We start from the raw sequence: 17,347 nt of genomic DNA, 5'->3' as shown, positions 1-17,347 counted from the left end.
GTTAAGAGACAATACTAATAATACATTCCACCTTTCTTAGGGGCAGTTCAAAAATACTTCTTGTGTATTCAGCCACACAGTCAGGAGTAGGGAGGTAAGCTCAAGTGTCACTGCCTAAAGCGAAAGCCATCTTGCTGAGTGAGAGGGAAACTCTGCAGGAGACAAACCTGCCAGCAGTGATGCCACCTGTTACTTGCTGGGTGCATTTTATCAGTGTGCTCTAGGCGGGCTCCCTGGAAGAACACAGGAAAAGGACTGAGGTGAGATGGAAGCACCCAGTCCTGGAGGTGTCTGCGTGGGCTCCTCAGGCTCCGGTCCTCTTCCCCGGCCTCCCACTGCTCCCTCAGCTGCCCTTATAAAGAAGATCGGTAGATCTGTATTCTTTTATCTATTGAAGTAATCCTATGACACTGGAATGCCAGGACATGGAGTCCTCTTCATTCAGAATCTAGGGAACGAGAAGGGGACAGTAACATCTTGTATTGTCCATAGTATCCTGGACATGGACTTGCTGGCTCTTTCAGCACCCCATTCAGAAAAGGAAAGGGTGCTTTGGAAACTGAGCTGGAGGTTGAAGGCCAGACTCAAGGTCCGTAGCAAACGAATGGCAAAACCTGTCCCAGAGTGTCGGACTCTTCACCCCCAGCTCAACAGACTGGATGATTTTCCTAATTCAGTGTTGTTGCATGACTTACAGAAGTTGTCTCGATTCCTCTTATCTTTGCCAGGCCCTGGAGCTCATGTTCCTTACATCCCTTCTTTCGGCAGTCCTTTCATTCCTACTCTCCATTGTCATTCCTTTGTCATTTTAAGGGTGTCTGTAGAGAAACACTGCAGGAGACAGTTCTTCACTGTACAAGGGACCTTCCTGCTCTTTGAAGGGCTTTAGTATCCCTGGCCCCAGACACTGACTGCCATTATCGATCCTGCTCGTGAACGTAATGCACAGAAACACCCTCATCATTTCCAGACAGCCAGGGTTTGGGAGTCATGGGTGCCCCAGTTGAGAGCTGCTGCCAGAGGCTGGGCTGGGACCGGCCCCTGCTGTGCCATCTAGCCCAGTATACCAGTGCCTCCTCTCTCCTGACCACATCCCTCCTTGTCTCTAAACTTATGTTCAGATTTCAGTGGGAAGCCTTCCCTGACTGATTCATTCATCTAACATTTACTCAGCAGGTATGTATTGATACCTGCTCACAGTTCCAGGTACCATTTGAGGAGCGGACGCCCATCCCTGCACCTTCCTGACACTGCCTTGCTTTAATCTTTCATTTTCATGTTATTCTAAAAATGTGCCAAGGTCATCCAGCTCCTACCTAGGAAGGAGCTTCTCTGGGACAATGACTTCTTCTACTTTTATTTTTATCCCAAGATATGGAACTATCACCAAGGGTGTATCTTAATTCCATAACAAGGAAAATAGTTCTGAGGTATCGTTTTTTTTCTAACCTGAAGATTCTATTTTTCGTGATATCTGAATTTGATGGGATCAGCATGAGAAGTATTGTGAGGTCCTTAGTCAACAGTAAACATAGGCCAGGCGCAGCGGCTCATGCCTGTAATGCCAGCACTTTGAGAGGCAGAGGCAAGGTAGATCATTTGAGGTCAGGAGTTTGAGACCAGCCTGGCCAACATGCTTTTCAAAGATGGGGTGAGACCCCATCTTTACTAAAAATACAAAAATTAGGCAGGCATGGTGGTGAGCATCTGTACTCAGGAGGCTGAGGCAGGAGAATCGCTTGAACCTGGGAGGCAGAGGTTGCAGTAAACTGAGACTGTGCCACTGCACTCTAGCCTGGGCAACAGAGCGAGACTCGTCTCAGAAAAGAAAAAGAAACAGTAAACGTGACCTGAACATCATGCAAGGAGGAAGGGAAACCATTGCACACTCCTTGTTTCCTGGTGTATGCTGAGAAGTCATGATTGAGGGGTCTTAAGACAGAGACAGAGAGCATCGGGTGCCATCTGCCTTCCTCGGCCTCATTTGGCCCAGAGATAGAAGGCAAATGGGTAAAAAATAGAATAGGCAGAGAGGAAAAAAGCAAGTACAAAACTTGGGAGAATCTGATGGAGAAATGGAATCTGCTTTATGTTTTTTCTTTTAGTTTTTTTATTATGGGAAATTTCAGCGTGCATGCACACACACATTAATTTTAGTAGATGAAAAAACAAAAAGCAAACCAATATGTTTTCAATACAAAATGAAAGTTTTATTCATTTCATATAGGGAAATGACCAGAATAATACAAGAACCTGCCCTGTGCTCATCACCCAACGTCAGCAGTTCTGAACGCAGGGCCATCTTATCTCATGTATTTGCCCATCTACTCTGCCCTTCTCCCACTGTATTTTTTTCTTATTTATTTTTTTTGAGACAGAGTTTCACTCTTGTCACCCAGGCTGCAGTGCAATGGCACTATCACAGCTCACTGCAACCTCTGCCTCCCAGGTTTGAGTAATTCTCCTGCCTCAGCCTCCATAGTAGCTGGGACCACAGGCACACGCCACCACGCCCAGCTAATTTTTGTATTTTTAGTAGAGACGGGGTTTCACCATGTTGGCCGGGATGGTCTCAAACTCCTGACCTCAGGTGATCCACCCACCTCAGCCTCCCAAAGTGCTGGGATTACAGGCGTGAGCCGCTGTGCCCAGCCCTCCCACTGTATTATTATAAGGCAAATCTCAACATCAGATAATTTTATCCATTAACATTTCAGTGTGAATTTTAAAAACCATTGCCATAATATCATTATGCCTAAAACAGATCAATAATCTCCTATCATGAGATTTCTAGCAGCATTCCATATTCCAACTGTGGAGACTTTTTTAACCTGAAATCCTAGTGAAAAATTACACCTTCACTGGGAAAGAAACGACAAAGAAATCAAAACAGACTTTTTCTTTCTTTTAGAGAAGGACAACAAAGCAATGGGAAAATGGTTTCAGAGAAGTAGCTCTGGTCTTTGCCAATTTCCTGAGGCCTGTCCAAGTTTACCTGGGTGCAGTCCTTTGCCCCCCAAACTCACTCTCGAGTTGCAGGTGTGCATTGCCGAGCTTCAGTTAACTCTCAGTGAAGGTTCATTTCATAACACACATTTCACGTTTTACAGCAGGGCTCTCTACTACATTGCTAGTCATTTAAAATTTGGCCACATGGCAAAAATGTGTGTAATGCAAGGGTTTTTTTCTTTTAAGTGTTGATTGAGCACATAATTCAAAAGTTAGAATATTAAATAAACATCTCTGCCCTTTCTTTCTTCCAGCAGGCAGCTCAGAGAACAGCTCTCCGCGCTCTGTCTGACAGGTACATTTTATCATTTTTATGAACTATAAATTGCTTTATGAAACATTGAGCCCTATTTATTGTGGCATATAATTCATAATCGGGTTTTGTCCCTAAAGTATCTGTGAACTGGGATGTTAAACATTTTGCATGCTTGGATTTGTCATGCATGTGTGGAGGTTATCACTGCAAAAATCGCCTTGTTCTGTTTCATAGCAAGTATGAAGAATCCCTTGAGACACAAGAAACTTAGAAAGGCCTGAATGGTGTGGTAAATTCTGAGCTTTGGAATTGGTTGAGATCTAAGTTCATTTTTCAGCAATAAGTACTTCATTTATTTTGAGATGTTTTCTTCAGAGTTTTTCCATATCATTTCACCGGGAGCTACCTATCTTTTGATAAGATTCTCTCTTGCAATATGTTATGCACATAACCCAACAACTCACAGTCCCGCGTGCCTGACTTTTTACTCCTTGCTTTAGCTTCTTTCTCCTGACACATGTTACTGAATGAGATGTATAAACCTCATCAAGAAACACACACAAGCTGTATTTTAGATCCTGCTTTGCTTAAAAGGCTATAGACAGTTGAATGTGGGTATGTAAAGTTACTTCTAGAACAGACCAGACCATTTGTTTGGTTTCGTTTTTTTTTTTTTTTACTTACTAAGATTGGAGGGAGGTGGAGAGGGAGGGAGCAGTCACACACACATGCATGGTTTGAGGAACTGTCAGGAGGTAAAGATGAAATCCCTGCATGTCTCCACAGCATTAGAGGCAGCAGGAGGAGGTGTGCCCTCGGCTGGCTGGCAGGCACCTCCGCATTGTCTAGCTAACCTTCACCACCCTGCCTTCCTTCCCAGTTCCTTTTTCATGGAATGAGCCATCATTGACTGTGTAAACCAGCTTAGCTCGGTGCTTCCTCCAAAGTAAAACCTGTCACTTAGGCGAATTATCTGCTGTGCATGAGTGAAAAGCATTTTCTCTTTGGTGGCAGACTGAGCATGAATATTTTTATTTCAATTACAAAACCTTCCCCATGACAACCACACAAGCCTGTGTGTCCTGAGTGGCTGGCACGTGATCTTCTGGAATTGCTTTTGGGATTTTCACAAAAGCTGATGACTGCACTGCTTCTGAGTGTGTCAGTAGGAGGAAGAAGGAGTCTAGATCAAAACACATTTAGAATATAACACAGTCACTTCTTTCCTATACATATTTCTTGTTTCTGTTTGACTTTTCTTCTTAAGTAATTCCTTCAACAAAATGCACTGAGATGCAAGGGAAAGCCCTCAAAGTTGACAAAACTTTGTCGTTAATGAGTGCAAGGTTTCTCTGGGGATGATGAAAATGTTGTAAAAATAGATTACGGTGATGGTTGCACAACCTTGTAAGTATACCAAACACCGGTGAATTGTATGCTTTAAATGGGTGAACTTTATGCATAGAGTATAAATTATATTTTAGTAAAGCTACATATATAAACACAAAATGTCATTATGACCTTTAGTAGAATGAATCATTGCCTATTTTAGGAAAATATGAATTCATTTTGAAGACATAGTCACAAATACAAAGGCAATTTATCAGAAACTAGGACTGATAAATTTGAAGATTTCTTCCCAAAAGATAAATGACTTTGTCCTCAAGAGAAAATGTGCATGGATTTTAATGATGAACAATGCCATTTTCTTTACGTTTTTTCTGATATTTTTAATTTAAAAAATCCCTTGTCAAGCCCATTCCCCACCCAAAAATGGAGGTTTTCATTGTCACCGGTCAGAAATTTCTCTGTCCTCAAATATAACAGGGCATTTCCCTTACCTTACTGTAGCACTTTTTCTATTCAGAATTGGTCATTTCAAAGTGACGAGTTGACTTTGTCTACTATTCTAGCGATGCAGTTGTGTAAAGCTACCTTCTCTATGCTTTTTCTTTTTTTTTAATTCAACTTGTATTTTAAGTTCAGGGGCACATGTGCAGGACGTACAGGTTTGTTACATAGGTAAACATGTGCAATGGTGGTTTGCTACACCTATCAACCCATCACCTAGGTATTAAGCCCAGCATCTATTAGCTGTTCTTCCTGATGTTCTCCCTCCCCCGACACCTCACCGGCAGGCCCCAGTGTGTGTTTCCCCTTCGTGGGTCTCATCATTCAGCTCCCACTTATAAGTGAGAACATGCTATGTTTGCTTTACTGTTCCTGTGTTAGTTTGCTGAGGATAATGGCTTCCAACTCCATCCATGTCCCTGCAGAGGACATGATCTTGTTCCTTTTTATGGCTGTGTAGTATTTCATGGCATATGTGTACCATATTTTCTTTACCCAATCTGTCGTTAATGGGCATTTGGGTTGATTCCATGTCTTTTCTATTGTGAACAGTGCTGCGATAAATAATACACGTGCATGTATCTTTATAATAGAATGATTTATATTCCTTTGGGTATATACACAGTAATAGATTGCTGGATCAAATGGTATTTCTGCCTCTAGGTCTTTGAGGAATCACCACAGTGTCTCCCACAGTGACTGAACTAATTTACACTCCCACCAACAGTATATAAGTATTTCCTTTTCTCCACAGCCTCTCCAGCATGTTGTTTTTTGACTTTTTAATAACAGCCATTCTTCTTCTAGTCTATGTTTTCTACTGAGTACCACAGAAGTAATCCCCATAAGTGATAAGCATTTGTAACTATTTCAAGATGGAAATTAAAACCTTTCTTCAAAATAATGACTTTAAAATACCTACTGAATTAATTGCATTCATATTTTCTAGTTTCTAATTAGAGAATAACTTATCAAGTGACAGATGTCTTTTTCTATCATATTACGTATTCTTTTGATTAAAATAATATTTTCTAGAAAAATGACCCGAGTGCCTCAAGTCAGACTACTGTATGACTTGCCTAATGTTCTATCTGCCAGAGAAACCTCAGGGTGGGAGTGGAATTCATTAAAGATCTCCCCATGTCCTGAATATCCCAAAGTGGGGTTTTAGGCCCAATATCTCTGGCTACTTGGAGCCTCGTATTAACCTATTATACACAAACCATTTACACAAACCATCCTGGTTTCCTAAACTCTTTTTACTCTCAGCCTTTTATCACCTCTTATATAAAATCCCATAGTGATTAGGCCATGCCTTCATCTTTTTTCTTGGGGGGAAAGCACTTTTCAGACCTCAAAAGGTGCTTCCTGAGTTCTGCAATTCTGGAATGGGACAGAAAAGCCCGCACTCGCTCTGACCATGCACATCGGTTCTTGGTGGAGGAGCATGTCTGTGACACACTCTGGGTCTTATCCTCCAGAACCTCAGTGTCCTGCAAGTTTGCTCATCCAGGGGCTCATTTCACTTGCACTGAGCCTCAACATTGAGTACCCAGTGTACAAATCAATGTTGCAACAGGATTTCATTGACTTGGGTTTGGTGGAAGGACATGAGTTTATACTGTAGAAAGCCATTTTTTGTTCTCTGTTTCCCTATAAGAAAGCCCACTTCAAAGTGTTGAGACCTGACCTGATGAGACTAGATATAAGAAAAAGCAAGGGGTGCATTTTCCTTTCCCTTCCTAAGGGTGGGTAGAAATCTAATCTCTCTTGGGTGTTAGAGGTTAGAGAATGTCCAGATGTCTTTGGAAAGTCAATCTTGTCTTTTCCTTTCTCCTGTCTCCTTGTTTATTTTCCAAATTGGCATTCCAGTACAAATCCAGTGTCTGACAGTTCAGACTGTATGCTTTAAAGTTCAGAGAATCTTCTATAATCAATATACAATCTTGATAAATTAAAACTGATATTTCCATTATGTAAATTTTTAAAATCCTCTGTGATCATCCCCCCAGAAATCCTTTTCCCTTGCTTGGTTTTGCCTGAACAATGGACTTAATTTATGGTTCACTCCAAATAGGCAAAGTGTACTTCAGGTTGAAACTGGATCACCCTGGCAAAGCAGAGAGGGAGTTTGGGTTTCAGCTGCACTCACTCACGTCTCCTGTCCAGCAGTGATGGGAAGGGGTGTGTGAGAGTGGGATGGTGCATTGTTTGTTCTTTTCTACTCGTGACGGTAGAATTGTTTTCGTCTGTCTATTTTATACCACTGAGAATCAGCTGGCCTACCAGAGGCCCACTCATGTCCCCCCAAAATGAAAAAAGCAGACAAACAGGACAAGAAAAGATGGCAAAATTCTTTTTTCTGTTTTTTGTTTTGTTTTGTTTGAGACAGGGTGTCACTCTGTTACCCAGGCTAGAGTAGAGTAGTGTAATCACAGCACACTGCAGCCTCAACCTCCCAGGCTCAAGTGATCCTCAGCCCTCCCCGTGCCCCACCCAGAGCTACAGTAGCCACCACGCCTTGCTCATTTTTATACTTTTCATAGAGGCATGTCTTCGTCATGTTGCCCAGGCTGGTCTTGAACTCCTGGGCTCAAGTGATCTGCCCACCTTGGCCTTCCAAAGTGCTGGGATTACAGGTGTGAGCCACCACACTCAGCCAGGCAAAATTCTTGGCAAGGTAAAGCAGCCAATTAAAAGAAAATCTCAATTTGAAAAGGGACACAATTCGTCTCGCTTATTCAGTGCTTATTGTGTGCCTCTCACGTATTTTTCTTCTTATGGATCGGTGTATTTGATGCTGGTTGGTAGAGGCAAAGGAGAAGGACACACAGGATAAAGGTGGATCTTTGGTGTGGACCCTCTGCACTGCGAAAGATGCCACATCACCGCCAACGTGGAAAATATGCAAAGTGCTGTTAGGAAGAAGGAAGGATATGTGTGCAGCATATGAAGTGCCTTGAATACGATTAACTTCCCTTCGTGAGTAGTAAATAGTAGATAACTCTGATCAAAAAAGGGATTCATGTGATTTATCAAGCTGAGCGACTGTGCATCTGCAGAGAAGCTGGAGGTCAATCTTGAAATCTAGGGCAAGAGAAGCATGAGGAAATTGCCAGGACTAAGAAGTTAATCATACCCTTGGACTGCTTCCATCTGTCTCAGAGCGACAGCGCTGCTCTCGGTGAGCAGGCATGCTTTATAGCAGCAGATCAGGAATTAATATTTTCTGTGAAACCTCAAGCATCATTTGCAGTAACTTGGGTTTTATAAAACTGGAACATAATTTTATGTGAATAAATCACATTCAGCTAGAAATATGAGAGGCTGCAAAAAATTATGCTTGACTTAAAAAAAAGAGAGGAATGAGCAAAAAAGCCAACATGAAAACAGTTGTTGAAGCGATGGCACTTGGAGGGCACAAATAGCCATGTGGTTAAATTGTGCATATAATCATCTTCTGAAATGTCAGTCTGCGACTCCAGCAACGGCTACGTTTTTATAGTCTTGGAGATGCATCACCAGACTGTAACCTGTCTGCCCATCTGGCTGTATCTCAGGCCCAAAATCCATTTATATTGAAATCCAAACAACTGCCATTGATTTATTCATTTATTTCACAAATATTTACTGAGCGCATCCAGCACGCTCCGTAGGGCGCTGTGCTGGGGCTGGGGGTGCCGGGTTGAGAAGCAGCCGTGTGACTGTGCCCATGGCTTCACCGGCCAGATGAGTGTTGCCTTTGCAAGGAGAAAGAACTCAAGGCTTGTGCATTGGCTGCCCTCAGTTTTGCCCTTTCTCGAATAAATCTTACACATCAAATCTCCTCGTTGCCCATTAGGGAGAATATAATGAAATTACGTAAATGAGGAATTACCTAAAACTGAGGGAATTTCACCTCCACTTAGGTAGAAGAATGTGAAATGGTCTGTGCCCAGAAGCCAGATCAGAAATGGCCCCATAGCAAGGTGGGGAGGGCAGTGGGTACCCGCATGGCAGCGTGGGAGGTTGGATTCAGCCTCATCTTCCTGACCCCTTGTCAAGTGGACCAGCTCCAGGCAAACAAAGGAAGTGTGTTGGAGTTGCCACCAGCACAGAAGTGTACCTTTCTGGGTACCGTGTCACCCAGTCCCTGGCCATGTGAGAGGACAGGCCCAGTTGCCACACAGTACTAATAGTTGGTCTCTTCTTTAAGGATCAAAAAAAAAAGGTGAAGCACTTTTAAGAACGTTTTCAGCTTCTGTGAAGATGTTAAGGTGGCGTGCTGGCAGGTACATATCAGCCCTGCCCTGAGACCCTCAGCAGTCTTCCGTCTCCCCAAAGCAAGAGGGCTTCTCAGAAAGAGGTATTTTAAGTATGCCACGTGAAGAAAAACTTTTTAAAAATCCATTTCCCCCAAGCATTCATCCTTGTGTTATAAACGATCCAGTTATACTCTTTTAGTTATTTTTAAATGTACAGTTAAGTTGTGAATAAAAACTTAATTTGAGAACTTTAGAGTTTAGAATCACTATCATATTTACTGTCTCATGGTCTTCACAACAACCCTGAGAGATAGATGGAACCCATTTTACAGATGAGAAAGCTGAGCCTCGAACAGGTGATGCGACTCACCCAGGGCCACACAGGAGCAAGTGGCAGAGCCGGAACTAGGTCCCAGGTCCCCAGACTCCTGGTCAGTACGATTTTCTTGCCTCTCATCATGCAGCAATAGAGCAGCTTGGCTGGGGTCAGAGATAGGAGGCTTGTGCCACATTTTACATCCTAACATTTTTTGTGGCTTGGTAATCTTTTTATCCCTAGCACTTAGCTTAGTACCTGGCAATTAGGAGACACAGTAAGTCATCTGATAAATATATGGATGAACTAGACCAATGCTTTATGGTTAAATAATGGCAACTTTGGGCTTCAAAGAGAAAATAATTTTTTGTAACTGTGGCTATCCACCCTTGCAGTAGATGCCTCAGGAGTCAAAGGTGGACGATCAGGGGCTCATCGCTAAGTGGCTCAAGGTGTTCATGCCTGCTGGCATGGATGTTATAGAATCCACAAACACTGAGGTAGAGAGTGGGGGAAGAAATGGAAAAACTGGAAAAAAATGAGTCCAAAAGTAGGCAAGCAAGTCTCAAAAAAAAAGATCAAAAACACTCAGTATAATTAAGTTAGAGTGGAATTAGATTAGAACTCAGTAACAAAAAAGAGAACTATACGATGCTTTCGAGAAGTCTCTTGTACCAAGTTGGGACTGGGCCAGATGGCCACTGGCTCCTCCTTCCCTCTCCTGCCCCCTCATTTTTGTGCTTAGTACTATTAACATGACTTAAAATGTGCTGTCTTCACCAACTACTCATATTTAGGTTTTTCATTTGTACTTCTTCATTCATTCAGTGAAATATTTACAGTACTGAATCCCTACAATGGTAAGACATTCTGCTGGTGTCTATAAAAGACACAAAAATTCATCACCCATGGATTCCTACATGGGAAAGCTACAGTGTAGTAGAGGACATGTAGGCAAGCACATAAATACTGAGTATGTTACAACGTCGACATACACATAAGTACTCATAGATCTCCTTAGAACAGTTGCGTATCCAGTAGTGTACTGAGCATCTCACATGCCTTACTTCGTTTAATCCTCGCGGTGACTCTCTCAATGAGGAAGGAAGAATGCAATGTGAGGGCCTTAAAGAGATGTTTTCTATGAAACTCCATTTCATTTCATTTCTTGTTCTTCTTTGTTGTTGTTCTTTTCTTTTTGTTGTTGAGACAGACTCTCGCTCTATCACCCAGGCTGGAGTACAGTGGTGCGATCTCAGTTTGCTGCAACCTCCACTTCCCAGGTTCAAATGATTCTCCTGCCTCAGCCTCCCAAGTAGCTGAAATTATAGGCACGAGTCTCCATACCAAGCTAATTTTTGTATTTTTAATAGAGATGGGGTTTTACCATGTTGGCCAGGCTGGTCTCCAACTCCTGATCTCAGCCTCCCAAAGTGCTGGAATTACGGGTGTGAGCCATCACACCCGGCCTCATTGCATGTTCTAGTGAGTCTTGGTTTCCAAACTCATGCAGTTCACCCCCAGTCTTATAGCTAGAAAGCCATAGAGTGGTCTGGCTCCAGAGGTGGTGCTGTTAACTACTTTAGTAGCAGCCCCCTGCATCAGACTATGAAGAAATCAGAGTCACTGGGGGGACACAGGTACAACATTGCTGTACTCTCTGAGTACAGGGGAAGAGGAGTGGGGAGGGGACATATGAGGTGGCGTGTGGAGGACAGCAAGCATCGGGTGACCCAGGAGTGGAGAAGGGAAGAGAACACAGAAGGAATGTCCTGGGCAGGCCCAGGCTGCAGGGTGGACAGGGAGCAGCAGGCCTCCCCGCTGTGGTGTGGGCATCTGAGTAGAAAGTGTCTGAAGCCAGCTCGAGACAGCTGTCAGTGCGAGGAAGCATGGGAGGGGTCGTCTGCTACGCAGTGAATCCCTTGAACTCGGGATCAAGCGTCATCTTTCACGGAAACCTTAAAAAGCCAACTGCCCCAGCCCCCACAGCTCCTATTCCATCAGCACCTCATGTAAATGCTGGCATAAGCCGGCTTACAGTCTCTGCCTCCTTTATGTATTTATGTCTGGTCTCAACAACTGAGAGCAAGAACCACATCTTGACTATTAGTAGTACTTTATACAAAATGACTGCTCAGTCGTGACTTACTGAATGCATTAAGACCAAGAATGCAAATTATGCCACTCATTTATGCCGTCATGATAAGGAGAAAAGAAAGCAAAAAAAAATAAACACAAAAAAAACCTGGCCCAGATTTCCCTATTCTCTCCTCTTTTTACAAGACATCATGAAGCAAGCACAGGACTTTGAATCCTTGAACTTGGTCTGGAATTTACTTTGGGCCAAGCATTTACACATCCAAATCTCAGCTTTCTCAGTTGCAGCAGCCAGATGCTGCTTACGCCCTCCTTGTTAGGTTTATGTACAGATTAAAGGACGTGATGAATAGAAAAGGCACTTCCTTTCTCCCTCCATATGATACTAATCACCTCATTGCACCACCAAGAAAAGTCACGCATGAGGTACCGTGAGATGCTTTTAAGTCCTACCAAGAGGCTTAAAAACCAAGAGAAGAAAATAACAGAGTATGGGTTTAATGTATGAAGCAATTCATAGCTAGCAGTATGGGGCATGTTTTTACACTGATATTATAGAAAAACAAATGTCAACAAATCCTAAGAAATATTCCTTCTATTACTCGTGCCATCCCTATTTTGAAATATGTTTTAGTAGAGGCTCTTTTCCCCTAAAAGCCAAATTGTGGGTCTTTGGGTCCCAGGTGAGGCTCCTGCATGCCTCTGAGGAGGCTACCACCTGTCTCTGCCACATTGTCTTTCTACTTTACTCATGGAAAAAAGTCATCCTGGGCCGGGCACAGTGGCTTATGCCTGTAATCCCAGCACTCTGGGAGGCAAGGTGGGCGAATCACGAGGTCAAGAGATCAAGACCACCCTGGCCAATATGTTGAAACCCCATCTCTACTAAAACTACAAAAATTAGCCAGGCGTGTTGGCATGCACCTGTAATCCCAGCTACTCGGGAGGCTCAGGCAGGAGAATCACATGAACCCTGGAGGCGGAGGTTGCAGTGAGCCAAGGTCATGCCATTGCATTCCAGCCTGGGTGACAGAGAGAGACTCTGTGTCAAAAATAAATAAATAAATAAATAAGTCATCTCTGGGTCATTTCCTGACACCTTTCCAGCTGATCTCCAAAGAATTGGTCTCATTTTATAATTTCAAAGTAAATAATACTTATTATTTCAAAAGCAAACAGTAATGCTTGGATAATGTGGGGGCGCCCTGGCAGAGAGCTGTCTGGGGCAGTGTGAAGAGAGATGATAAGTGCCAACTGAGTCTCCGTTCAGCCCTCTCCTCTCTAAAGCGCCCAGCGAGTACCATCTGTATTCACAAAAGTGGAGCCCCTTGACCTCACTGCTCCAACAGAGAGGCCACAGAGGTGTCCCTCACAGCCCTCTAGTGGCTGTTAGCTCAATCCACTGCATTAACAACGTGAGCAAACGTAGGCTGTTGGGTCTAAAAATCGGCTTTAAAAGCCCCCCTAGTACTAATTTCCACAATAAAACGGAATGGCTCCAGAGAAGCCATTGAGTTCTATCAGGTAAATAATACACATTTTAAAAGGTCCCAAACATGTATTTTACACAATAGAAAAAGAGAGCAGGCCGAGGATACAGTCTTTTGAGTAAATAAATAACGAGTTGTATAAAGCCACTAATTGCCCTTTAAGATAGTTTAGTGGCCAGGGATTCCTGAGGATTAATACAGACTTGCTGCCTGATGTCTGGCAAAGAGGCTGCAGCCCAAGGTGCCTCTGGGCGAAAGTCCGTTTTAACCCATTCAGTTAATGCCCGCAGTTGCCACAAGCCTGCAGGAACACATGGGGTGACTTGAGCTGGGGCACAGTTAGAAGAGTTTTGACCTCTTTCAGAAAGAAAGAACTGGACACCCTTGGCCAATTTGATGTTATGTGTATGTTTCCAGAATTAACAGGAAAAATGTCGGGAGTGGCAGGGAGAGTGAACATCCTGCAGATGCCAATATCCCAGGTTCTTCCAGATGCCCCCTTTCTCATAGGCCTGGGGTAGGAATCCCATGTTCTCTCTCCTGGGTTTGAGGTGCTAGAGTTCTAGCCTGGACATCCCTCCCTTCCTTTTCTGCTATGGAGAAGACTCTCTGCAAGTTACTCAGATCCTCTGTGGTGCGGATAGCTGGGCACAGCCCCACCCACCATCCCTCCCCTGCTCCTTAGCCAGGTGTCTGTGACCACGGGAGAGAAAAGCTAATCTGTACCACCGGAGTCCCCCAGCCTCCTGGCAGTCTGCGAACACAAGAAAGGGCCAGAGGGAACCAGACTCTTCCTAGATGCAGTGAAAAGACAATTAGAACCATGCTTTAAATTACTGGTTCTGGCTGGGTGCAGTGGCTCATGCCTATAATCCCAGCACTTTGGGAGGCTAAGGCAGGTGGATCACTTGAGATCAGGAGTTCAAGTCCAGCCTAGCCAACATGGTGAAACCCTGTCTTTACTAAAAATACAAAAATTAGTCGGGTGTGGAGGTGTGTGCCTGCAAGACGCTGAGGCAGGTGAATTCATTGAACCCGGAAGACGGAGGTTGCAGTGAACCAAGATCATGCCACTGCACTCCAGCCTGGGCGACAGAGTTAAATTCCATCTCAAAAAAAAAAAAAAAAATTACTGGTTCTGACCTATTGTCATCCCATTCTGTGCTCCCTCTCTTCTCAACTCATCCTCAGACTAAATATATTAAGTTACGAAGGGTAAAAATTGAAATTACAGAACTACAAATTATTTTTACTCGAAGTCTCTGTCACTATGTCATACTCCTTTTGAACACCTATGTAGCTGTCCCTTCCAGACCAAGAACAACATACACTGTGTGTCTAATGCTTAATGATTCATTTAACTTGTACTTAAATTTACATCCAAAAAAATTTAAATATCCAATACACATGACATCTCAAAGTTGGAATTAAGAGAGAGAAGACCTATTTAGCATAGTTTTCAGTATTTGTCACTGCTATCTACCCTACTTCTTTTTTAAAATGTCTATTTCTGAAGTAGAAGTACACCTGTTCCTTCTTGAATGTACTTAGATTAAATTAAGCACTTGCTGTCTGCATGGAATGTGTTGGTTGGTGATTGGTTAATTGGTGGTTGGTCCTATTAGAATGTTTATACTGACGCCACGTGAAGGTACAACTGGTAGCCCCCCTCTTTTTAATTTTGCATATGTGGTCACCATTCTCATTGAGCCAGATCTGACCTTAAAAGCAATCCAAAGGCAACAAATAATATATTTGACAGGGGGAAAAAGAGATTCAAAAAAGATGCATTTTCAGTGCCCGTATGTGTTTCTGAGCACGGTTGCTCCTGTCTTCATCACTCATGCCTGTGCCTGCAGTGGGCGGAGGCCACACTGTAGAAGCATTTGTGATGAGTGGGTGGTTTTAAAGCCAATAGATAGACTGAGGTGTTGTGCTTTGTTTTGCTATGTTTAAAACCAAACTACTTAACTACTTTTCATGGGAGTTAAAATCATGATATCAAATCTGTTTTGTTTTGTTCTGTTTTTCATCTCCTTTTAGTGAAGAAAACTGGCCAAAGCCCATGGAACCTTTTCTCTTTGGCCTTAAGAACCCTTCAGGCCAGCACCCCCTACCCACTCCCATCCTCTCCATTTCCCCTCTTTTCCCACCCCTGAAACAGTCCCACCCTGATCGTTCCGCTCTCCAGCCTGGGACTCCCAGAGCCAGCTGGAGCACGCCACCCTGCAGCTGCTCACTCTGGGCACAGGGCCTGCCCTCGCCTCCACTCACAGGCTGCCACCCTGTGACCTGCTCCCAGAGGTAGCCCCAGGCCAGCCTTGGCTGCACTGGGCTGGCTGGCCTTTGATGACTGCATTTTGGAGCCTGATAAGCTCCCCTGCTGCTATGGAAAGGTTAATGTGCTCCCTGTTCACTGGGGCGGCCTGACCTGACTCCATCCAACTCCCTTTCCTGTACTGGCTCCTGGCTGTGGCTGGCTGGCCCACTGCCACTTCGTGTCCTCCTGCTGGCCCTCAGAATGCAGCGCCTGCCTCTGCCCCCGACAGGCAGCATCAGACCCCAGCCATCTGCATCCCTGTTATTTGGGGACAGCCATTTGATCCGCCAGATTCCGAGCAGACTTCTCAGCCTTGCTTTCTCTATGTAATTGTCCGTGGCCTTGGGTTTCAGTTGTCACACTGCCTTCTACCCATTGCCTATCTCATTCCTAGAGGCAGTATTTACTCAGTGTGGCAGTGCTCATTAATTTCAGGTCAATTCCATTAAAATGTTGAAGTGAACCAACTGCTTGTGAAGGGTGAGTCCATGGCCCCTTTTTCCATTTCACAGACCAGGTCAGCCTGCTCACTGGCCCCAGTCCAGCCAATTGGACAGGGCCTCGATGAAGCCCAGCCTAGGCCAAGAGTCTGAAGCTCTGGCAGCTCCCCACTTGGCCTCCGTGTGTCCCTGTTCACCCTGTTCCCAGCCAGTGACTCGGCGAGCCACATTAGGCCACAGTTCCTTATCTTACCTTGGAGACAGAAACCCCTGTTCAGCCTGTCTAATCCTGGTGCTGAGAGAAGCCAAGAAAAGTAACCACGGACCCAACATGAGCACAGCGAATTAAGGGACTACGTGAAGGAGGTCCAGGTTCTCTTTGAGTCATGGCCCCAGCCACTAAGCTATTTAATGGAATTATAAAAGGACTGTGGTCATGGCCTTTGCTGTTGTTGGAAGATGACCACTAAGCCAGATGATAACCTGTCCCTCTCTGACAAGGACATCTGGTCCCAGCAGGTGTGGCGAGGGTATGTGACCTTGTGGTCTCTCAGGATTGCATGCTTGCTGCCCCAGGCCCTGCGCTGAGGGCTTGCTGCCATCATCCCATTTCATCCCCAGACAGCCCAGGAGGCAGGTGTCAATATCCTTGTTTCACACATGGGGAAACTGAAGCCCAGAGAGGTGGAGTCACTTGCCCAAAGTTAATGAACACAGTAGGGGGTAGAGCCAGCTGGAGCCCAGGTTTAAAGATGGCAGCATCGCACTGGGCAGGGAGGGCTTGGCAGGCAGAGCTAGATGCCTGAGAAATCCCTTTTCCATCAGCCTGGGTGCCCTTGAAATAGAACAAAATTGGTCAGGCGTGGTGGCTCACACCTGTAATTCCAGTACTTTGGAAGGCTGAGGTGGGAGGATCGCTTGAGCCTACGAGTTTGAGACCAGCCTGGGTGCCATGGCAAGACCTCATCTCTGCAGAAACACACACACACACACACACACACACACACACACGCATGGTGGCACACACCTGTAGTCCCAGCTACTTGGGAGGCTGAGGTGAATGGATTGCTTGAGCCCAGGAGGCAGAGGTTACAGTGAGCCATGATCATGCTACTGCACTCCAGCCTGGGTGACACAGCGAGACCCCGTCTCAAATATATATATATATATATGTGTGTGTATATATATATATATAGTGAGAGAGAGAGAGAAAAAACAGAATCCAGCTCTGCCTTGAGTCATGCTCACAGCACAAGTCTGAGCACTGCACATGGGGCCAGGGGCTGCTCTGTTTTCCTGCCCAGATGGCTGGATTCTGCTGGAG

General features: G+C 44.5%; 1 protein-coding gene across 7 annotated transcripts in view; it reads left to right on the top strand.

Moving 5' to 3' along the window:
- The window catches only part of AFF3 (ALF transcription elongation factor 3), a 565,049-nt gene that overhangs the window by 457,383 nt on the left and 90,319 nt on the right, over window positions 1–17,347 (top strand). For 6 of the 7 annotated variants that reach the window (XM_064371398.1, XM_021671747.2, XM_064371397.1 and 3 more), the window contains one exon: window positions 3,264–3,304. In XM_064371398.1, coding sequence (XP_064227468.1) covers window positions 3,264–3,304 — 41 coding nt within the window. The remainder of the gene's footprint in view (window positions 1–3,263; window positions 3,305–17,347) is intronic. The other variant, XM_064371399.1, reaches the window with a different exon arrangement.

This window comes from Aotus nancymaae, unplaced genomic scaffold (genome assembly GCF_030222135.1).
Source record: "Aotus nancymaae isolate 86718 unplaced genomic scaffold, 86718_ANA_hifiasm-v0.15.2.pri h1tg000131l, whole genome shotgun sequence".
Classification (NCBI taxonomy): domain Eukaryota; kingdom Metazoa; phylum Chordata; class Mammalia; order Primates; family Aotidae; genus Aotus; species Aotus nancymaae.
This window is presented reverse-complemented; position numbering and strand designations above follow the sequence as displayed.